This window comes from Halichoerus grypus, chromosome 10 (genome assembly GCF_964656455.1).
Source record: "Halichoerus grypus chromosome 10, mHalGry1.hap1.1, whole genome shotgun sequence".
Lineage (NCBI taxonomy): Eukaryota > Metazoa > Chordata > Mammalia > Carnivora > Phocidae > Halichoerus > Halichoerus grypus.
Genome location: NC_135721.1, coordinates 18,604,252 through 18,628,446, shown reverse-complemented (window position 1 = coordinate 18,628,446; position 24,195 = coordinate 18,604,252). Strand labels below are relative to the sequence as shown.

Here is a 24,195-nt window from a genome sequence, read left to right as displayed (position 1 = left end):
AACAATGGAGCTGTGAACATCTGTATACAAGTATCTGATTAATCTCTTGCTTTCAATTATTTTGTATATATCTAGATGCAGAATTACTGGATCATATGGCTTATGGTTAACTGTTTGAGGAACTGCCAAACTGATTTCCACAATGAGTACAGCATTTTAATATTCCTTTCAGCAGTGCACAAGCATTCAGGTTTTTCCATACCCTTGACAGCACTTGTTGTTTTCCATTGTTTTGGTGTTTTTACAATAGCCATCCTAACGGGCGTGAAGTGGTTGGTATTCATTGTGGGTTTGATTTTTATTTCCCTAGTGACTAGTGATGTTGAGCATTTTTTTCATGAGCTTTTTTTTTTTTTTTTTAAGATTTTGTTTATTTGAGAGAGGGAGAGAGAGCAGGAGCAGTGAGGGAGGGGCAGAAGGAGAGGGAGAAGCTGACTCCCCACTGGGCAGGGAGCCAGTGGAGGGGCTAGATCCCAGGATCCTGGGATCATGACCCAAGCGGAAGACAGATTCTTAACTGACTGAGCCACCCAGGCACCCTTTTTCCATGTATTTATTGACCATTTGTATATCTTTGGAAAAATGTCTAATCAAGTCCTTTGCCCATTTGTATGTATGTGTGTATGTAAATTTTACACCCAACCTGGGGCTCAAACTCATGACCCTGAGATCAAGAATCCCATGCTCTATCAGCTGAGCCAGTGCCCCAGTCTTTGCCCATTTTTAAATAGGATTGTTTTTTGTAATTGAGTTGTAGTTTTGTGGGATTTTTTTTTTTATTGTCTTCTGGATATTAACTCCTTATCAGAGATATGTTTTGCAAATATTTTCTCCTATTCTGTGGGTTGTTCTTCCGTTCTGTTGATGGTGTCCTTTGATACTCAAAAGTTTTAAATTTTGATAAGGTTCAATTTATTTATTTTTCCTTTTTCCCCTATGCTTTTGCAGTCATATTCAAGAAACCATTGCCCAAATTCAATGTCATGAAGATTTTCCTGTTTTTTTTTTTTTCAAAGACTTTTATAGTTTTAGCTCTTACATTAGGTGTTTGATGCATTTTGAATTAATTTTTGTACATGGTGCAAAATAAGGGTCCAGCTTCATTCTTTTGCATGTGTATATAGTTTTCTCAGAACCATTTTTTGAAAAGACTGTCTATCCTTTTCCCAATTAATGGTCTTGGGATAAATACCACTCAGTTATGGTATAGAATTCTTTTGACATGCTGCTGGATTTGCTTTGCTAGTATTTTGTTGAGGATTTTCGCATCTATATTCATAAGGGATTTTGCTCTGTAGTTCTTTTACTGTGATATCGTTGTCTAGCTTTGGTATCAATATAATGCTGGTCTCATAGAATGAGTTAGGAAGTGTTTCCTCCTCTTCTATTTTTCAGAATATTTTGAGAAGGATTGGTGTCAATTCTGAAGTGTTTGGTAGAATTGTTTAGTAGAACCCGTGAAATCATCTAGTTCTGAGCTTTTCTTTGTCGGGAGGTTTTTGATGACTGATTCAATCTCTTATTGTACATATGTTCAGATTTTCTGTTTCTTCTTGAGTCAGTTTTGGTCATTTGTGTGTTTCTAGAATTTTGTCCATTTTATCGAGATTACCTAATTTGTTGTCATACAATTGTTCATAGTATTTTTTATGATTTTTATTTCTATAAGGTTGGTAATAATGTCCCCACTTTCATTTATGAATTTTTTTTAAAGATTTTATTTATTTATTTATTTAAGAGAGAGAGAGAGAGAGCGAGCATGAGGGGGGTGGTGAGAGGGAGAAGCAGGCTCCCCGCTGAGCAGGGAGCCCAATGTGGGGCTTGATCCCAAAGTCCCGAGATGATGACCTGAGCCGAAGTCAGCAGCCCAACTGACTGAGCCACCCAGGTGCCCACATTTATGATTTTAATAATTGGGTTTTTTTCCCTTTTTTTCTTGGTCAGTCTATCTAAAGTTTTGTTACTCTTTTGAAGGAACCAACTTTCAAGTTAATTGATTCTCTCCATTGTTTTTCTATTTTCTATTTTTTTAAATCTCCACTCGAATCTTTATTATTTCCTTCCTCCTACTAGGTTTTGGGTTTCATTTGCTCTTTAATTCTTTTTTCTGTTAGTTTTCTGTTTGTTTGTTTTTGGGTGCCAAAACCCAGGATTGAATCTGTTGGCTTTTTAGTTATAAGCCACTATAAGCTCCTTAAGGGTACAAACTGAGTCATGTATTTGTTAGATATTCTCCAGAGCACTTTATACAGTAGCTATTACACAGGTACATACTAGGGGGCAGTAAATGCTTCTTGAATTGACATAGAAAAATGATAGGTGACCCTCAGGAATCTGCTCCTGATCCTACATCCCCTTTTCCAGTTGGTATCCCTTCCAACCATCCAGTTCAGGTTACAAATACAGTCATCATCTTTGAGCATTTCCCTTACCTCAAGATGAATATCTAGGCCAGAGCTGTCCAATAGAACTTTTTGAGGTAATGGAATTGTTTCTGCACTGTCTAATATATTAACTACTAGCAACATTTTGCTACTGAATACTTGAAATATAGGTAGTATATCTAAGGAACTAGATTTTTAGTTTTTATTTTTATTTTATTTTATTTTTTAAAGATTTTATTATTTGCCAGAGAGAGAGAGAGTGAGAGTGCAAGCAGGGGAAGTGGCAGGCAGAGGGAGAAGCAGGCTCCCTGCTGAGCAAGGAGCCCGACATGGGACTCAATCCCAGGACCCTGAGATCATGACCCGAGCCGAAGGCAGACGCTTAACCATCTGAGCCACCCAAGTGCCCCTAGATTTTTAGTTTTTAAATTTAAATTTAAATGGCCATATGTGGATAGTAGTTATCATATCGGACAGTACAGAACACTAATGTCACCAATCCTGATTTTGTCCCATGATTCAGTGTTTATTCAAAGTGTCATGCTTCTTAAAAATATAGCCTCTTGGAAGTCACCCTGTGCATACTGGATCAGTATCATCTCTTCCCTGAGGACCTCCTTATAGAGTTGCAGTATCTCACCTGAGCTCCATCGGAAGTAAAATTAGGGGCACCTGATTGGCTCAGTGAGTTGAACATCTGACGCGATTTCAGCTCAGGTCACTATCTCAGGGTTATAAGATCAAGCCCCACGTCAGGCTCTGTGCTCAGCAGGGAGTCTGCCTGAGATTCTCTCCCTCCCCCATTGCCCCTCCCCTGACTCCTGCATACTCCCTTTCTCTCAAATAAATCAATCTTTTTTTTTTTTTAAGATTTTATTTATTTATTTGAGAGAGAGAGCACAAGCAGGGGGAGCAGAGTGGCAGAGGGAGAGAGAGAAGCAGGCTCTCTGCTGAGCAGGGAGGCTGCATTGGGGCTCAATCCCCCCTGGGGTCCTGGGATCATGACCCGAGCCAATGGCAGACACTCAACCGACTGAGCCACCCAGATGCCCCTAAATAAATCAATCTTTTAAAAAAAGTAAAGGGGCGCCTGGGTGGCTCAGACGGTTAAGCATCTGCCTTCAGCTCAGGTCATGATCCCAGGGTCCTGGGATGGAGCCCTACATCGGGCTCCCTGCTGGGCGAGGAGCCTGCTTCTCCCTCTTCCTCTGCTGTTCCCCCTGCTTGTGCTCTCTTGCTCTCTCTGTCAAATAAATAAATAAAATCTTTAATAAATAAATAAATAAATAAATAAAGTAAAATTAAAAAAACAAAATCAAACCTAATTTTATCATTGCTTATCCTTTCTGTTAAGTTTCTATATTCTATATCATTATTTCTGTTTTTATGTTTACTTTCTCCCAGCCTGTGACTTTCCTTGTAAAAAGGTGTCTTAAAAGTGTCCTTCAGGGGTGCCTGGGTGGCTTAGTTGTTGAGTGTCTGCCTTTGGCTCAGGTCATGATCCCAGGGTCTTGCAGGATCATTCGGGGCTCTCTGCTCAGCAGGAGCCTACTTCTCCCTCTACCTGCCACTCCCCCTGTTTGTACTTTCTCTGTCAAATAAATAAATAAAATCTTAAAAAAAAAAACAAACCTTAAAAAAAAGTGTCTTTCAAAGAGCCCAATTTATCAACATCTATAGTTTATGTTTTTGTGTCCGTTGTAAGAAATCTTTTCCTACCCCATAATCACAAAGATTTTCTTTTAGGCTTTATTCTAAAAAAACAAAAAATTATAGTTTTAGCCTTGTGTTTAAGTCTATAGTCAATCTAGAGTTAATGGTCAAGGTTTATTATTTTTTTTGCATAGGAATATACAGTCATTCTAGCATCATTTATTGAAAAGTATCCTTTTCCCTGTTAATCACCTTGACCCCTTGACAAAAATCAATTGACCATATGTGTGAGTCTCTTTCTGGACTTTCTATTCATTTCCATTGAGCTGTATGACTATATATTTACACTGCCCTGGTTATTATAACTTAATAGGAAGACTTAAAATGAGGTAGTATAGTTCTCTACTTTTGTTCTTTTCCTGATTGTTTAGGTGACTCTAAGTTCTTTGCATCTCCATGTAAATTTTAGATTCAGTTTCTTAAATTTCTAAAGTGTCTTCTGGGGTTTTTACTGGAATTGACTTGAATCTATTGATTAATTTGGGGATAATTTTCATCCTAACAATATGAATTATCTGGTAAACCTCTCCACTTGTTTAGTTTTTCATCAGCAACACTTTTTAGTTTTCAGTATATAGATTTTCCATATTTTTTATAATATTTATTTAGGGGTGCCTGGGTGGTTCAGTCGTTAAGCGTCTGCCTTCAGCTCAGGTCATGATCCCAGGGTCCTGGGATCAAGCCCCGCATCGGGTTCCCTGCTCAGCGGGAAGCCTGCTTCTCCCTCTCCCACTCCCCATGCTTGTGTTCCCTCTCTTGCTGTGTCTCTCTCTGTCAAATAAATAAATAAAATCTTAAAAAAAAAAAAATTTATTTATACTTGTCAGAGAGAGAGAGAGAGGGAGAGTGGCAGGCAGAGGGAGAAGTGGGCTCCCCGTTGAGCAAGGAGCCCGATTCAGGACTTGATCCCAGGACTCTGGGATCATGACCTGAGCCAAATACAGATGCTTAACCGACTGAGCCACCCAGTTGTCACTACATTTTCCATATATTTTGTTAAATTTATCATTACTATTTCAAACTATGTCCAAATGGTTGTGGTAAGTGTAGAAATAGAAATAATTTTTATAAATTGATCTTCTATTCTATGACTTTGCTAAATTCACCTATTAGTCCTACCAGGGCTTTTTGTTTTGTTTTTTAGATGTTTTAAGATTTCCTATGAGATTACCATGTTTGCGCATAAAGACAGTTGCTTCTTCCTTTCTGAACTGTCTATCTTTGGGGTACCTGGCTGGCTCAGTTGGTGGAGTGTATAACTCTTGATCTTGGGATTGGGTATAGAGATGACTTAAACATAAAAATCTTAAAAAAAAAAAACTATAGGGCACCTGGGTGGCTCAGCCGGTTGGGGGGCTGCCTTCGGCTCAGGTCATGATCCTGGGGTCCTGGGATCGAGTTCTGCATCAGGCTCTCTGCTGGGCCCGTAGTCAGCTTCTCCCTCTACCCTTTCCCTCTGCTCGTGATCTCTCTCTCTCTCTCACTCTCCCTCTCTCTCTCAAATAAATACAATCTTTAAAACAAAACAAAACAAAACTATATATCTTTTAATTATTTTTCTTTACTATTGCTTTGCCTAGGACTCCTAGTACAATGTTGAATAGAAATTATTAGAGCATTCTTGCCATGTTCCTGAAATTCAGAGGAAAGCCATCACCTTTCACCATTTGTTATTGTGTTATCTATAGGACTTTTTAGATGTTCTCTATCAGGTTGAAGTTACCTACTAGTCCTACTTTGAATTTGTCAAATGCTTTTTCTGAATCTAAGACAACCATATGGATTTTCTCCTTTATTATATTGATATGGTGAATTACATTGATTGTTTTAGTTTCAAATGTTTAACCAATTTTGTATTCTTGGGATAAATCTCACTTGGTCATGATTTATCACTTTTTATATATTCGTGGATTTGATTTGTTTGTTGTTAATGTTTTGTTATGAACATTTGTGTTCCCATATATAAAAAGAATAGCTGTTTGTGTTTTCTTTATGTTACTGGTTTCAATATCAGCGTAATGCTGATTTATGTTTCCTCTTCTATATTCTAAAGGAATTGGTGTAAAATTGGTATTGTTTTTCCTTAAATATTAGATAGACTTCACCAGTGATGTTATCTGGGCCTGGTGTATTATTTATGGGAAAGTATTTAATTACATATTTAATTTATTTAACCAGTAATAGAGGTATTCAGGTTATCTTTTTTTTTTTTTTTTTGAGTGAGCTTTAGTAATTTCAGTTCAAGGAATTTGTCTACTTCATCTGTGTTTTGGAACTTATTGGAATAAAGTTGTTCATTATATTTCTTGTCTCTTTAATGTTTATAGCAGAGTTTGGCAAATAGCAGCCCATGGGCCAAATCTACTCTATGATCTCTTTTGTGTATATATGTGAGCAAAGAAAGGTTTTTGCATTTTTTTTTTTAAAGATTTTATTTATTTGACTGAGAGATAGAGAGAGCACAAGTAGGCAGAGTGGCAGGCAGAGGGAGAGGGAGAAGCAGACTCCCCGCTGAGCAGGGAGCCCGATGTGGGACTCCATCCCAGGATGCTGGGATCATGACCTGAGCCGAAGGCAGACGCTTAACAACTGAGCCACCCAGGTGCCCCAGGTTTTGGATTTTTGTTTTTTTTATTTATTTAAAGATTTTATTTATTTATTTGAGAGAGAGAGAGTGAGAGAGAGCCCAAGACAGAGGAGGGTCAGAGGGAGAAGCAGAATCCCTTTTGAGCAGAGAGCCTGGTGCAGGCTCTATCCCAGGACCCTGGGATCATGACCTGAGCCAAAGGCAAATGCCTAACTGACTGAGCCAAACAGGCGCCCCAGTTTTTGCATTTTTTTTTTTTTTTAAAGATTTCATTTATTACTTGACAGAGACACAGTGAGAGAGAGATCACAAGCAGGGGGAGTGGGAGAGGGAGAAGCAGGCCCCCCCGCAGAGCAGGGAGCCGGGACTAGATCCCAGGACCCTGGGATCATGACCTGAGCCGAAGGCAGACTCTTAACAACTGAGCCCCCCAGGCACCCCAGTTTTTGCATTTTTAAACGATTGTTAAAAAGCAATAACCAAAAACGAAACCAAAAAAAGGATATATGTGACCATATGTACCCTGGAAAACCTGAAATATTTATAAACTCATCCTTTATAACAAGAAAGAATTCTGCTGACTCCAACTCTATAAGATCTTGAGTGATGCTTACACGCTCATTCTTGAAATTTGTAATTGATTCTTTTCCCTGCCTACCCCTGTTGATTGGTCTGGCTAGTGCCTTATCTTTTTTCTTTGTACAAGAATCAACTCTTGATTTATTTATTTTATTTATTTATTTTTTTAAGATTTTATTTATTCACTTGACAAAGACACTGCGAGAGAGGGAACACAAGCAGGGGGAGGGGTAGAGGAAGAAGCAGGCTTCCCGTGGAGCAGGGAGCCCGATAAGGGGCTCGATCCCCGGACCCTGGGATCATGACCCGAGCAAGGCAGACACTTAACGACTGAGCCACCCAGGTGCCCCTCAACTTTTGATTTAATTGAATTTCTATATTGTTTCCTATTTTATTGTTTTATGCTTCAATATATATTATGTTCTTCCTTCTGCTTATGTGTAGTATCTTTGAAATTCATGCAAGTTTTTGCATATATCACTAATTAATTCCCCTTTATTGCTGAGTAGTATTCCATGTTGTTGATGTGCCAGTTTGTTTATTCATCTATGATGAACATTCCCCCCATTTTTTTTTTTAGATTTTATTTTATTTTATTATTTTTTTAAGATTTTATTTATTTATTTGACAGAGAGAGACACAGCGAGAGCAGGAACACAAGCAGGGGGAATGGGAGAGGGAGAAGCAGGCTTCCCGCCGAGCAGGGAGCCCGATGTGGGACTCGATCCCAGGACCCTGGGATCATGACCTGAGCCGAAGGCAGACGCTCAACGACTGAGCCACCCAGGCGCCCCTTTTTAGATTTTATTTTTATTTATTTATTTGTCAGCAAGAGAGGGAGAGACAGAGAGCGCGCGCACAAGCAGGGGAGCAGCAGGCAGAGGGAGAAGGAGGCTCCCGGCTGAGCAAGGAACCGGATGAGGGACTTGATCCCAGGCTTCTGGGATCATGATCTGAGCCAAAGGCAGGCCTTTAACCGACTGAGCCACTCAGGCACCCTTCCCCCCCAGTTTTTGGCTATTACAAGTAAAGCTGCAGCAAACTATGGCCTAAGGCTGGAGGGTGGGGTTAAAAAAAAAAAAAAAACAGAACAAAACAAAACTATGGTCTACAGGTTTTTGTGTGGATATAGTTTTCATTTCTTTGGAATACTTAGGATTGCAATTGCTGGATTGTACTGTATTTAGATTTTTAAGAAACTGCCAAAATGTTTTTCAGATTGGGACTGGCTGTACCATTTTGCATTCTTACTAGCAATGTGTGAAATATCCAGTTTTTCTGCCTCATCACCAGCATTTGGTACTGTCACTATTTTTTATTTCAGTTGTTTTAATAGGTATGTACTGATAACTCATTATGTTTTCTTTCTTTTTTTTTTTAAAGATCTTATTTATTTATTTGTCAGAGAGAGAGAGTACAAGCAGGCGGAGTGGCAGGCAGAGGGAGAAGCAGGCTCCCCACTGAGCAAGGAGCCCGATTCAGGACTCAATCCCAGGACCCTGGGATCACGACCTGAGCCAAAGGCAGATGCTTAACTGACTGAGCCACCCAGGTGTCCCTCATTATGGTTCTTGATTTGCATTTCCCTACTACTGATATTGAAATGTTTTCATAAGCTTATTTTCTCTATTCATGTCCTCTTAGATGAAATATATCTTCTGGTCTTTTCCCCATTTTCTTTTTTTTTTAAAGATTATTTATTTATTTATTTGACAGAGAGAGACACAGCAAGAGAGGGGAACACAAGCAGGGGGAGCGGGAGAGGGAGAAGCAGGCTTCCCGCAGAGCAGAGAACCTGATGTGGGGCTCAATCCCAGGACCCTGGGATCATGACTTGAGCCGAAGGCAGACGCTTAACTACTGAGCCACCCAGGAGCCCTTTTCCCCATTTTCTAATTGGAATTTTTTATTAATGAATTTTGAGAATTCTTTTTATATTATCATTTTAGTAAGCTCTATGCCCAACATGGGGCTTGAACTCACAACCTGGAGATCAAGAGTCACATGCTTTACATATCGAGCAAATCAGGTACCCCTCTTTATATTCTTGGTGAGTCCTTTGTGGGATATGTGGTTTGTAAATATTTTCTCCCAGTCTGTTGTGTGGTTTTCATTGTCTTACCTGGATCATTCATGGAGCAAAAGTTTTATTTATTTTTTATTATTTTAAAAAGTATTTTATTTTATTATTTTTAAAGATTTTATTTATTTGACAGACAGAGACACAGTGAGAGCAGGAACACAAGCAGGGGGAGTGGGAGAGGGAGAAGCAGGCTTCCCGCAGAGCAGGGAGCCCGATGCGGGGCTCGATCCCAGGACCCTGGGATCATGACCTAAGCCGAAGGCAGACGCTTAACGACTGAGCCACCCAGTCGCCCCCATGTAATTTTTTTTTAGAGATTTTATTTATTTGTCAGAGAGAGAGAGGGCACAAGCGGGGGGGGGGGGTGGCAGGCAGAGGGAGAAGCAGGCTTCTCGCTGAGCAAGGAGCCCAATGTGGGACTTGATACCAGGACCCTGGGATCATGACCTGAGTCAAAGGCAGACACTTAACTGACTGAGCGACCCAGGTGTCCCACCAGCTCATGTACTTTTTTTTTTTTTTAAAGATTTTATTTATTTATTTGACAGAGAGAGACACAGCGAGAGAGGGAATACAAGCAGGGGGAGTGGGAGAGGGAGAAGCAGGCTTCCCGCCGAGCAGGGAGCCCGATGCGGGGCTCGATCCCAGGACCTGGGATCATGACCTGAGCCGAAGGCAGACGTTTAACGACTGAGCCACCCAGGCGCCCCCTGCTCATGTACTTTTAAGCAAAGTGAAAAGGATTATCAACTTTTTATTTTCTCTGTCATATTGAAGAATAGAAGCAACTCTTTCATATCTTCTTCAAGTCTTCCTTTCTTTTGTCCATAATATTCCCTTATTCCATTTTGTGGTTCAAGATGCATCTCAGGGGGCGCCTGGGTGGCTCAGTTGTTTGGCGTCTGCCTTCGGCTCAGGTCATGATCCCAGGGTCCTGGGATCAAGCCCCGCATCGGGCTCCCTGCTCAGCGGGAAGCCTGCTTCTCCCTCTCCCACTCTCCCTGCTTGTGTTCCCTCTCTTGCTGTGTGTCTGTCAAATAAATAAATAAAATCTTAAAAAAAAAAAAAAAAGATGCATCTCAGGGCTTTCCCTAAGTCCCTGCTTGAATTAGAGGTATGTGCCTCATTCTTTGTCACACTGTATTGCAGCTTGCTGGTTTCTTTTTTTTTTTTTAATGTTTTATTTATTTATTCATGAGAGTCAGAGAGAGAGAGAGAGAGAGGCAGAGGCAGAGGGAGAAGCAGGCTCCCCGCCTAGCAGGGAGCCCGATGCGGGACTCGATCCCAGGACCCTGGGATCACGACCTGAGCCGAAGGCAGATGCTTAACCATCTGAGCCACCCAGGCGCCCAGCTTGCTGGTTTCTTGCCTGTTTTCTTCATTCTCTCTTGTCTGTAAGTACTTTAGAGGGCCAAAACTATGTGTTGCTGTTTTTTTTTTTTTTTTAAATTTCCCTATTTCCTGGCCTGGCAGAGAGTACCTAACACCAGTTGGGTTCCGAGTAAACATTTGTTGACAGTAAATGGTATAGGTTATTAATGCGGGATTGTTGAACCGAACGGTGAAGAAAGAATTGTTGAGACGTTTTACAGCGCAAAAAGGTGTGTCTTTATTACAGCACGGGGACAGGACCTGTGGGTAGAAAGAGTTGCATTGTGATTTTGAGGAGTGACTAAATATATAGGGTTTTCTATCCTGTGGAGGTAAGGTGACATTAGGGCTCCAGGATATTGAGTCTATAGGTTCCTGGAGGTCTATTATTAAGATTGTTTTTCTTGGGATGCCTGGGTGGCTCAGTCAGTTAAGCATCTGCCTGCGGCTCAGGTCATGATCCCAGGGCCCTGGGATCAAGTCCCACATCAGGCTCCTTGCTCAGCGGGAAGCTTGCTTCTCCCTCTGCCTGCAGCTTCCCCTGCTTGTGCTTTCTCTGACAAATAAATAAATAAAGTCTTAAAGTAAATTGTTTCTTTTCTTTTTTTAAGATTTATTTATTTCTGGGGCGGTGGGGAGGGGCGGGGCAGAAAGAGAGGAGGATTGGGTAGAGTCCCAAGCCGACTGTGCTGAGCAAGGAGCCCAAGGTGGGGCTTGATCTCATGACCCTGAGATCAGGACCTGAGCCCAAAGCAAGAGTCAGGCACCCAACTAACTGTACCCCTTTCCTTTCTTTTAAAAAAAAATTTATTTAATCTCTACATCCAACATGAGGCTCAAACTCACGACCCCAAATCAAGAGTCACATGCTCCTCTGACTGAGGCAGTCAGGTGCCCCAAGATTGTGTTTTTCTTGTAAATCTTTAAGACAGCTACAAACATGGGGCACCTGGATGGCTCAGTTTGTGATCCTGGAGTTCTGGGATTGAGTCTGCTCCACGGGGAGCCTGTTTCTCCTTCTGCCCCTCACCCAGCTCGTGTGCTCTCTCTCTTCAAATAAATGATTTAAATCTTAAAAAAAAAAGACAGCTATAAACTATAGTAGAGTTTCATGTCCTACATAACTGGGATATTTATCAGTTGACCATTTGTTTTTCCCCTGCCTTTCTGAGGCAGTTACTAGTGCCTGAAGAATGTTATATATATACATATCCCACCTTAATGGGGGGTTTTGGGGGCTGTCAGCTTGTGTTTTGCCCTCAGCTTGCCTTTTGTTTTCTCATCAGGAGTAACAGCCCAAATCACAGCCTGGCTTTCTCACTTTAGGACTACATAAACAAACACAGAAACAAAATAAGGCAGGAAAGCACACAAATCCTTTATATCCTAATTTGCATGCTGTAACACCTCTTCAAGACACTTCATATACAACTGAAAACCAGTCTCTTTCTGTAGGAAACCTGTATTCTCTTCAATGATCTCATACAAAGCTAACTGATGCAGGAAAACCAGGTACGGTTTCATTATGAGGCCTCCACACCCATAAGAGGCTGGTTTTAAGTGGCAGGTGGTTATGTTGCAATTTATTGTTAAGTGGACTTTGCCTGCTTTCCTGGGATCCATACTTATTTCCAAACAGAAAAGTTACCTTCATTCAGTGCTGGACGAAGTTTTGTTGAACCACCGGGCACTTGGATGGCCAGAAAGCCCTAATTTTGATGCAGCTTGGGTATTTTTACAGGACTTTTCTTGAGCCTTCAATTTTTCTTACTGCAGCAAACAGGAAGAACTTATGCCCAATGAATAATAGACTATCGCTAATGTACGGAGAATTTTGGTGAAATTAACGTAATTTCTACTTTACTGGAGAGCTTTTCATATTGTCTTAATCTTTGAAAGTTAAATCAGAAATTTTATATTTTGTGTTCAGCTTTTTATATTCTTAATTCTCGTGCGGGTGGGGGCGGCAGTGATAAAGAAGACTCTTAGGGTGCGCCTCGGTGGCTCAGTCTTTCGCCGTTCTGCCTTCGGCGAAAGGGTCATTGCCCCAGGGTCCTGGGATTTAGCCCGGCATCGGGCTCCCTGGTCGGCGGGAAGCCTGCTTCTCCCACTCCCCCTGCTTGTGTTCCCTCTCTCGCTGTCTCTCTCAGTCAAATAAATAAATAAAATCTAAAAAAAAAGAAAAAAAAGGAGACTCTTAGGAGAAAGAATTCATTCTTTGTGCCTCTGCCTTAGATCTAGGCGAAGGTTATAGAAAACGACCCTTTCTTGTATACAGGCAGGGGTCTAGCGTTCGTTCTTTCTTAAACTCACCATGTGCCAGAAGCCGCACAGATCTATTTTACCACAGTTAGTCTTATTTTTACAGCCACGAAAAGTGCGACTCAAGTTCGGTGTCCTGCCTCTGGTACCTCTGGGATTCCAGCTCAGGTCATCGCGCCCTCGCCTTCCCGGGTCCCCGTCTATCTCCCGCTTTTGCTGGTCGTTCCTTTCTCCATCCAGGCCATCTGGGGCGATCGTGGAGATGCTAGGGTGCTCGAGCCCGGTAGGGCGTGAGAATTCCAGAGCAAACTCCGGCGCGCTAGCCTGTCCCCAAGCCCCTTCTGGTTATTCCCATCCCCCTCCTAGACTCCCGGCCAGACCTGGAAACCATAGAGCTCACACAGCCCAGAGCGTCCCTTCCCCGGCCGCCCAGCGCTGACGCCGCGCCGCTGGGCGGGGTCTCCTGGAGGGGCGGAGGGAGAGGAGGGGTAAGCGGGCTGGAAAAGGGCTGGCCGGCCCTGCAGCGCCCCGCAGCGGCCACGGCCGGAAGCGGTCTCGTCGGCCCTGCGGCGCTGAATCCCTGACGCACCGAGCTCGAGAGCGAGAACGAGAGAGAAAGGGGCAGAAATGGCGGCTCCGCTCGGCTCCCGCTGAGGAGGGCGAAGCCGGTGGAGGGTCTGAGCTGTCGGCTTGGAGCATCGCTCCCGCTTCCCGCTTTCTGCCTTCTCACGCCTACTTCTCTTCTTGTGCCCTACTCTCGCCTGTCCTCGTCTACGCTCCGCAGAGTCCGGGTCGGCTCGTCTCTCCCGGCCCGGCTCCACTGGCCCTGACTGCCCGACCGGCGGGCCGGCCTTCCTTGGCTCTCCCGGGCGCGGCGGGCGCGGTGTGGACCTCGTCCTCCTGGCTGGACCATGGTGAACACCCGGAAGAGCTCTCTGCGTCTTCTCGGGTCCAAGTCGCCTGGGCCCGGGCCTGGGCCTGGGGCCGGAGCGGAGCCTGGGGCGACCGGAGGCAGCAGCCATTTCATCTCCTCTCGGACCCGCTCCTCCAAGACCCGCGCTGCCAGCTGCCCCGGCGCCAAGGCCGGGGGAAGCGGTGGCGCCGGCGTCGCTCTGGAAGAGGCCCGGGTAAGAGCGCCGCGGCCCGAGTCCGGAGGCTTGCGAGTGCCGGCCCGGCCGCCGGGGCTTTGTCTGGCCGGGTTAGGGCAGGAAGCCTCCAGTGGAGACCGCTCGGGAGGCTGGAGACCGGGTCCGCCGGTGCGGTGAAGGATGGCACCCGGCTAGGCAGGGCTGCGACAGCTTTGCTGGTCCGGCTCTTTTGTGTAAAGAACAGGACTGGAGTCTGGGGGAGAGGGTTCTGGGGGGTCTTTTCGGGGACATGCTTTCCGTGTCCTTACCCTGCCTTAGAGGGGAATTCTAGGGGAGCAAGAGCGGAGGGCCGGAGTCCCCGGGTGGAAGGGCTGGAGGAGAGAAATGAAAGTTTTCTGCGGTGTCAAACCCTTCTTGTAAGTGTGTCAGCTCCTGCCGGTGTCTTAACTCCAGCTTACTCTCAAACTGTTTGGGGGTGGTTCAAGTTGGTGAGGAAGTGAACGGAGAGCTCCAGTTGGCAGCCAGGCAGGGATGCTGAAAAAAGTTTGTAGCTGCTCTGACACCAACTTTAAAAAACAAAATCAACGCTATCGCTTCTCCAGGCAGGAGAGATCAAGCATGATTTTGTAGCTGGGGAATCAACCAGCTAGCTAACCAAGGTTCTAGTAGGGACCTAGTAGAGCTTTCTAGTAGAGCTTTCAAGTCACAAAAGGGGCATGTCGAATGTTTTGGATTGTACACACTATCTTCAAATTGTATGGTTTCTTGGATGTCTGCATTTTTGTTATGGGAATAGTTTATAAAAGGGGAATTAACACCATCGTCACACTATTGCAAACGTGACATTTGAAGAAGGCTGGTGATTATAGTTTTTTTAGAAAGTTGTTGAAAGAACTTGAAATTTATTATAAAACTCTAAGCTAGCACTTGTTTTGTCACTTTAAGGGAATTGATAAAAGTTTGTGTTACGAGATTGGTTATGAATTCAGAAAAGAGTATTGCTTCTGTCTAGCAAGAGGCTAATTTACTAAGAGTAATTTGGCTGGAAATTGTTATTCATTTAAAATGCTCCTTTGATTTCACACCATTTATTGTGAGAGGGAAGCAATATTTTATTTTCTATGGGGTCTACAAGATTACGGTTTGTGTGTGCTTTTTCTCTGTATCTCCTATTGTTTAGACACTAATCAGAATGAACTGATGCAAATACATCATATATTTTACTGTACTATTCTGAAATATATTTATTGTATCTTTGAAAATATATTTGGCTTTTATTTTGCTAAAAGTCTGGAAAATATTTTAAAAAATTGTCTTGTTAGTAGACTATTTTGGGGCTAACAGAGTTTAGGATGAAATAAGAAAGCTAAATCTGAAAGTTGTGCAAACTATTTAGAATAATTATTCTGAAAACTTGGCTTTTTGTAGAAATTATTCCCAATGTGTACAGGCTTATTGACTTTCTGAAGCTAACATATATTTTAAAATAGAAATAAATTTAAGAAAGGTCTGTCTTCTACACCTAAGTACAAATAAAATGTTTAGAGTGTAAGCATTTAATTGTAGTATAGTGGTATGAATGGCTAGCTAGAGCAGTGTCTAATTCATCTGAAGCAATTAGCTCATCTGTCACTGATCAGTTTGTGGTCCCATTTTTGAATTCACGGATATCATGCTGTCCTTACCCCCTAAGGAATAAGGTGAAGTAATTTGTCAAGAAGCTGTTATGGAGATGTTAAAAGGCAAGGAATCAATAATCTAATGTAGAAATGAACGTTTGGTAGCTTTTAAATTGCTGGAGGAATGAAAGATATTAGAGCTTTTTCTAGAAGGATGCTAATGAAACTTTGTTTCAAGGATCCCTTTAAAATGTTTTAAAAGGCCATAAATAACAGGCTAATGAAGATTTACTTTAAAATATTTGTTTCTCACTTTTAAGACTTATCTTCCGTCTGTAGTAGATGATAGAATGATCTAATGGCTTTCTCTGAGAAATTTAAGAAATTTACTAATCCTATGACTGGTCCTTTAAAAGAGGATAAGTTATAATCCTGAATTTGTTTATGGGCTATATATATTTATGAAGCAATTTCTGTATATTTCTTTGTATATATTTCTAAAGTGGGTTGATTTGAGTCTGGTAAGGTCTTCCTCTCAAGTTCGTTTTATCAATTACAAGAATTTAGTATTCTTTCCCATGTATTTAAATAGGCACCCTCTGTGTCTTCGGAGTTTTAGGCATTTGCTACTGTCTGTAATGACTTATTTGTTGGAAAATGGGGTTGTTCGTGCTGTTGCTTTAGGAGACTCTTATTTTTGTAGGAAGAAATGTATTCCTCTTTATAAGATACATCATTGAGGAGGTCCTCCTTTTTTTTCTTTTGTTATGTTCTTCACTTTACACTTGATGCTGATTTCTCTCCGTATTACCCTCAACCTCCCGGGATGCTTTTTAGATTTCATGTGCTGTGTTTAGAGTTATTTCATTTGCTTTAAAAAGCCATAGGACCATGAGCTGTGCCTGTAATTTTGCCTTTTCCCCAAGTATGTGTAGAATTGGGAAATAAACATATGATACATTCTGTAGGTTATTGCAATGATTTTCTTGTACCCACACTTTTTATTTTATTATTTTTTAAAGATTTTATTTATTTATTTGAGAGAGAGAGGCCACAAGCAGGGGGACGGGCAGAGGGAGAGGGAGAAGCAGGCTTCCCGGTGAGCAGGGAGCCCGATGCGGGGCTTGATCCCAGGATCCTGGGATTATGACCTGAGCCGAAGGCAGATGCTTAACTGACTGAGCCACTCAGGCGCCCCGTGCCCACACTTTTTAAATGTCAACCTGACTTAGGTAGTTAGTTGTAATTACTCTGATAACTGGCTTTTTTTGTTTGTTTAGTAGGTATAAAGTTTGACCTCTTTTAGGTCAGTTAATATGATCAGTAACTAGCATTTATTTGCTCCACCAAAGAGTCACTCTCAGCAAACTAATATATTCACAGAATTGGAAAGCAGTTTTTGAAAAATATTTCAGCTCTTTTTTTACTTCTGTTAGGCCTGTTTGATTTTGGCTTCATCACTAGCTTTTTGTGCTCTTGGGGAAGGTTACATAGTACATTTTGAGTCCACATCTAAGTCGAGAGGGTCAAAATACTTTGAATAACTTTAGAGGTAAACTTGCTTTATCTTAATTTCATTAAAAAAATCTCTGGGTCCTTTAATATGCTCTATTTATTTTTAGAGATTTTATTTATTTGAGAGAGAGCGAGTGAGAGAGAGAGAGAGAGAGAGAGAGAGAGAGAGAGAAGGAGCAGGGGGAGGGAGAGGGAGAAGCAGACTCCCGGCTGAGCAAGGAGCCAGATGCGGGACTCAATCCCAGGACCCTGGGATCATGACCTGAGCCGAAGGCGGACCCTTAACCAACTGAGCCACCTAGGTGCCCCTTAATATGCTCTTTTATACCTTGTACTTACTCTTTTCCAACACCCATGCATTTACCAACATAATACAAGCAGAGTGGCAGAAGTTGATGGTTAAACATGGAAAAGAAGTCTGAGAGCAAAATGTAATAATGTATATAACTCTCAGATGAGTAGGGAAAAACAGAAGTCCTTCAGAGTAGAGCAAGTTTTTCCTTATATGTATCAAGGTCTTGAGTAATGTGTTAAATAATGTCCCCTGTCACAGTTTGGAACCAAAGCAGCTATGGAGTTTATAGGATTATCTGTGGTAGCCAGCTGAAAATGCAACTTTAAAAAATTTAATTACTGGCCATTTCTGTAGTCTAGATATTCAGACTTGCAGTTTTTAAGGCCATAGATGAAACTTAAAACACCTGTAGAAGTGAATGCTTGTTAATTAATTCCTTAAATCATTTTTCTGGCAAGTAGTCTTTGTAACCATTCATTCTTTGTTAGGTCCTAAATACCTAAGTATAGATAAACCTATAGCCTCTGGAAACCAGCTGGACAGGTGATAGGATTACTACTTGTTAGGAGAACTAAGGACCAAACCAGTGGCTTCACCTGAAGGGGGAGTGATCCTGTTCCTTCAAGGATCCACTTCAGAAAAGTGCTGTACTACTTTGAATTGTATATTTGGCATTTCTTTTCAGACATACACAATGAAATTTCATTTGTGTGCACTACTGAGTTGATTTGATATTTGGGTTTTGGTCTTTTATTGGGAATATTTTATATTATGCCTCTCTGGTGTGGGAGGATTTTGTGAAAAATGACTTATTGAGTAAAAGGCATTTGAGATTTTTGGATAAAAACTTATATGAAAGTACAAAGTTAGGGGGGAAAACCATACATAAAATGTTGTAAGTATTGGGGCGCTTGGGTGGCTCAGTCGTTAAGCGTCTGCCTTCGGCTTGGGTCATGATCCCAGGGTCCTGGTATCGAGCCCCGAGCCCCATGTCGGGCTCTCTGCTCAGCGGGAAGCCTGCTTCTCTCTCTCTCCCACCCCCCCTGCTTGTGTTCCCTCTCTCGCTGTCTCTCTCTCTCTCTGTCAAAATAAATAAATAAAATCTTTTTAAAAAAATGTATTTAAATATAAGCTAGACAGTTTTAGAGAGGTACGTTGTATGTGTATCAAATGATAGAAAAGACATCTAAAGCGGTACCTGGGTGGGTGGCCCAGTTAGTTACGCGTCTGTCTGCCTTCGGCTCAGGTCATGATCCCGGGGTCCTGGGATTGAACCCCGCATTGGGCTCCCTGAGCAGGGGCCTGCTTCTCCCTCTCCCTGCTCATTCTCTCTCCTCTCAAATAAATAAAATCTTTTTTTTTTTTAAAGATTTTATTTATTTGTCAGAGAGAGCGCACTAGTGGGAGAGTGGCAGGCAGAGGGAGAAGCAGGAAAAGACATCTAAATTCTAAATTACAGTTACTAGGCTGTAATTTGTATTTATTAGATACTTTGAGTATGTGCTTTAAGATTCTAAACTTCAGATGCTTTTGAACTGTAAGTATTTTGTATGATTTTTTCCCCCATTTTTAGATTGTTATTCTAGTTTTATCTGGGGGTAGGATATATACCTTTGGTTAAGTTTTTTTCCCTTGGGGGTACCTGGCTGGCGTACTTGGGAGAGCATGAGACTCTTGATTTCAGGGTCATGAGTTCAAGCCCCATGTTGGGGGTAGAGCTTACTTAAAAAGAAATTCTACCCTAGACTTTTCTATTAGAATAGCCTGTAAGCTTCACGAGGTAGGCACTGTATCTTATTTTCCCTCAGTTGCTGTATGCCTAGGGCCTAGTGCAGCATCTGACACATAGAAGATGCTTAATAAATTTCTGTTAATGAATAGCGTGTTAAGGAGCTAATTATTTTGTGAAAATAAGGATAATTGGTGTTTGAGAATAGAAGATTAAAAAAAACACAGCCCCTACTTTTAGGGGTGTAAGTATACACATTGTATGCATATAAGAAATTACAAATAAGACAAGTCAATTCAAGTAGGGACTAAATGAATGACACAGTTAATCAATGGGATGAGTTCTATTCCTTTATTCAGTGTTTTGAGTGGAAATATTTGATGTTCTTTAAAGACAGATTGTCATATTTACAGCTATATCCTGAGTGCCTACAATATTGCCTGCCAAACATAGTGCTCAGTAAATAATTTTTGAATGAATGAATGGAAAGTATGCTTCATTTTATTTATTTTTTTTAAAACTATGTCTACTATTTTTTTTTTTTTAAAGATTTTATTTGTCAGAGAGAGAGTGCAGAAGCAGGGGGAGTGGCAGGGAAAGGGAGAAGCAGGCTCCCTGCTGAGCAAGGAACCGATGCGGGACTCAATCCCAGGACCCTGGGATCATGAGCTGAAGGCAGACGCTTAACAGACTGAGCCACCCAGGTGTCCCAAGTATGCCTCATTTTAAATTATTTTCATGTTGGCAATCTTTACTTTAGCTGTATTTACTTGTTGCATTTTGCTCTTCTGCCCATTGGTGGTAGCATAATAAGGAGAGGAGTAAACAAGGTTTATTTAGCATTTCATGCCAGGTGTTTAATGCTGTCTCATTTAATCCCAGCAACCCTGTAAGGCAGGTGATGGTACTTCCATTTTACAGTTGAAGAAATGAATTGTCAAAGAGGTTAAATGGCCTGTAGAAGACCAAATAGGTAATAAGTAGTAGGTAATACGTAATATCAAGTAGGTAATAAGTGGATTTAATATTTAAATCTAGTTCTGTTTTCTCCACTTGTGTATCTTACTGTCTCATCTGTATTTATCACTACTCTTTGATGCTGTTCAATCAGTAGTTTCTACAAATATCTGGAAAAGCAAAGAAGGCAGCTGTTGTACAGTCAAGAAATTCTCTACATACTGTGTATAGACAGATTTTTACTAGACTATCTGGAGTTGTGTCTTAGATTGTATTAGGACTAAAAGAGGGAATAGTGGCCTAAAGGGATATGAAATACTGGATAGCGATTTTTCAGTAATTGTTTGCTGCCTTATTTCATGGTGTGGGTGTAGGAAAAGGAACAGACATGTTGTGGAGAGATCATTTTGCAGTATTGTAAAGATGACTTGGGGGAAAAAAAATCCCTATAAAGAGAGTAAGTCTGGGGCATTGTGGTCTACAGTAGAGGTATATTGTGCTGCCATCTTTCCCCTCTGCTTGGCGATATTTATCAATGTGTATGTTTTCTTTTATGCTCTGAGAATCTGTTTATTTGAGGGGTAGATAAGTGTTTTCCATTTGAAAAAATGTGTCATGTTTTAAACCTCTTGAAAAGAGATTATATAGCATACTTATAAATGAAGATACATACTAGTGAATTTAACATGTTTAGCATTATTCGTTTGTGTCTGTATTCTAGGACCCAAATCAGAATCTCTGGACCAGTGGTGCTTCACATCCCCATAAAATGATACGTTTTCTGGGGACGCCTGGGTGGCTCAGTTGGTTAAGCGGCTGCCTTCAGCTCAGGTCATGATCCCAGGGTCCTGGGATCGAGTTCCGCATCGGGCTCCTTGCTCAGCAGGGAGTCTGCTTCTCCCTCTGCCTGCCGCTCCCCTTGCTTGTATGTGCGTGCTCTCTCTCTCAGACAAATAAATAAAATAAATGATATGTTCTCTGATCTTGCTAGACAGGACCTTGGAGAAAATTCAACCTAACTTTGGTGGTGAGGCTTGCTTATTCCTTTGTTCTTTCATTCAATCAATAAATACTTATGAAGTACTACTGCATTAAAATGTAAGTGCGGGGCGCCTGGGTGGCTCAGTCGTTAAGCGTCTGCCTTCGGCTCAGGTCATGATCCCAGGGTCCTGGGATCGAGCCCCGCATCGGGCTCCCTGCTCCGCGGGAAGCCTGCTTCTCCCTCTCCCCCTCCCCCTGCTTGTGTTCCCTCTCTCGCTGTGTCTCTCTGTCAAATAAATAAATAAAATCTTAAAAAAAAAAAAAAAAGTAAGTGCATTGTGGGCAAGCATTTTTGTCTCTTTGGTTCACTGTTACAGGACTGCCATGTTGCAAAAAGTCAAGGAGGCACCATTCACACTGCAGTCTGTGTGAATGGCACCCACTGGAATTGTGCATTGCAGTCTTTTTATGTTATATGCTGCAGCTAACATCCTCATGCAATGTCCCTTGAGGACTTGGTATAGGAATTTCTTTGAGATACCCAGGAGTGGAACAGAGTATACATGTACTTAAATATTACTTCACATTTGCTGCTCTGGTCTCTGCTTCTAGGAGTAGTTTATAGGGGTTCCTATATCCCCAGACACCTGCCAGTATTTGGGAATACCTAGCTTTTTTTTTTTCTTTTTTCTTTTTTAGGATTCTTATGGAATTTTTATTTATTATTTTTTATTATGTTCAATTAGCCAATATATAGTACATCATTAGTTAGTACCTGGCTTTTTAATTGCTTTTCTTTTTTTTTTTTTTTTTAAAGATTTTATTTATTTTCTTGACAGAGAGAGACATAGCGAGAGCAGGAACACAAGCAGGGGGAGTGGGAGAGGGAGAAGCAGGCTTCCCGCAGAGCAGGGAGCCCGATGTGGGACTCGATCCCAGGACCCCGGGATCATGACCTGAGCCGAAGGCAGACGCTTAACGACTGAGCCACCCAGGCGCCCTAATTGCTTTTCTTTGGTTACTACTTTTATGAACAACTCTTTATGTCCATAGTAATTTCTTTGATTTATCTCTAGATGCTGTTAATATTTTTGCCCATTTTTCTGTTTTCTACTGAAGTTGTTAATTTTTCTTGTTTTCAGTGGCTTTTAATCTTCTTGTCCCATAGTAAGGGATAATGTTTACATTATGACCCTTTTCACACATAATAATTTTTCCTATTTAGATCTTTGATTTATTTTATTCTAGACAACCTGTCCTTTGTACTGCCACTTGATAATGTGCCAAGTTTCTGTATATGTTCTGCTCTGATCTCTCTATTCTTTTTTGTTGGCCTGTTTGTTCTTGTGGCAGTACCATACGGTTTTCATGACTGTGGTTTATAAATATATTAATATCCTAAAAAAACAAGTTCCTCCTTTTTGTTTTTTTTCAAAGTTGACTTAGATTTTCAAGGATCTTCATTCTTTACATATACATTTCCAGTTAAGATTATGGAATTCCTCAAAAGATCCAGCTAGAATTTTGATTGGGCAAGTATTTGATATATATACTGCTGCAGCGAGAATGGCAGAGTATTTGGATTCCTAGATTAATTTTCAGAGAATTGACACCTTCATAATAAATCCAAGAGCAAGGAACATCACTCACATAATCTAGTTTGTATATTTCTCTTGTGGAATTTGATGCTTTCCTTGTGACCTAATATACTGTCAGTTTTGGTGAGTGTTTTGTATGCTTGAGAAAAATGTATATTTTTTTATTTGGTGTAGAAAAATATATATGATGGAAAACATTAGGAGATGGAAATACTATAGTGTGGATTTATTGATTACTCGATACTTAAATCTCTTGTCTTTTTTTAAAGATTTTATTTATTTATTTTTGCAAGAGAGAGAGAAAGTGCACACATGCGGGCAAGCACCAGTGGGGGTCTGAGGGACAGAGGGAGAAGCAGACTCCCTGCTGAGCTGGGAGTCTGATGCAGGACTCTATCCCAGGACTCTGGGATCATGACCTGAGCTGAAGGCAGATACTTAACCCCTGAGCCACCCAGGTGGCCTCTCTTGTCTCATGTTAGGATTTTACCTAATTTTTTTGTTGTTCAAATCTTCCTGTTGTATATATATGTCTGTGTATTTTATTTTAGTTTAGTTTAATTTAATTTTTTTAAAGTAAGTTCTATACCCAACCTGGGGCTTGAACTAATCACTCCAGAATCAAGAGTTGCATGCTCTACTGAGTGAGCCAGCCAGGAGCCCCCCCCACCCCCATATATTTATTTATTTTTAAAGCTTTATTTTTTTAAAAATTTTATTTGTCAGAGAGGGAGAGAGATAGAGCGTGTGCGTGAGCAGCAGAGGGAGAAGCAGGCTCCCCGCTAAGTAAGGAGCCCAGTGCGGGACTCCATCCCAGGTCGCTGGGACCATGACCTGAGCTGCAGGCAGATGCTTAACCGCCTGAGCCACCCAGGCATCCCTCTATGTATTTTTATTTTTATTTTATTTTATTTTTTAATTTTCTTTTTAAGATTTATTTATTTGAGAGAGAAAGTGAGTGAGAGAGAACACAGAGGGAGTGGCAGAGGGAGAGGAAGAAGCAGACTCCCCGCTGATCAAGGAGCCCGGATGCGGGGCTCGATCCCAGGATCCCGAGATCACGACCAGAGCCGAAGGCAGATGCCCAGCCGACTCAGCCACCCAGGAGCCCCCCTCTCTCTCTATTTTTATTTTTTTAAAAAGATTTTATTTATTTATTTGACACAGAGAAAGTGAGAGAGAGAGACAGAGAGCAAGCACAAGCAGGGGGAATGGCAGGCAGGGGAGAAGCAGGCTCCCTGCTGAGCAAGGAGCCCGATGTGGGACTCGATCCCAGGACTCCGGGATCATGACCTGAGCTGAAGGCAGCCGCTTAACTGACTGAGCCACCCAGGCGCCCCTCTATATATCTTTTTAAAGAAACTTTTTATTTTAGAATTGTTTCTAATTTCTTTCCTGCTTTATTCTTAATTCAATGATTGTCAAGAAGTATAT

The 24,195-nt window shown here is 41.6% G+C and overlaps 1 protein-coding gene and 1 long non-coding RNA gene across 4 annotated transcripts in view; one reads left to right on the top strand and one right to left on the bottom strand.

The window, feature by feature from the left end:
• Nucleotides 1–10,930: 10,930 nt before the first annotated feature.
• On the bottom strand, nt 10,931–13,534 carry LOC118554305 (uncharacterized). The gene is made up of 3 exons (XR_004926422.2): nt 13,031–13,534; nt 12,366–12,886; nt 10,931–10,978 (listed from the first exon to the last, which is right to left on the bottom strand). It is a non-coding gene; the product is annotated as an uncharacterized LOC118554305 (long non-coding RNA).
• Nucleotides 13,535–13,749: 215 nt separating this feature from the next.
• ATAD2B (ATPase family AAA domain containing 2B) overlaps nt 13,750–24,195 on the top strand; it is a 157,156-nt gene continuing 146,710 nt past the window's right edge. For 2 of the 3 annotated variants that reach the window (XM_078056034.1, XM_078056033.1), the window contains exon 1: nt 13,751–14,106. In XM_078056034.1, the coding sequence (XP_077912160.1) occupies nt 13,891–14,106 (216 nt within the window). In that variant the 5' untranslated portion in view covers nt 13,751–13,890. Of the gene's footprint in view, nt 14,107–24,195 lie in introns of all 3 variants that reach the window. The other variant, XR_013441620.1, reaches the window with a different exon arrangement.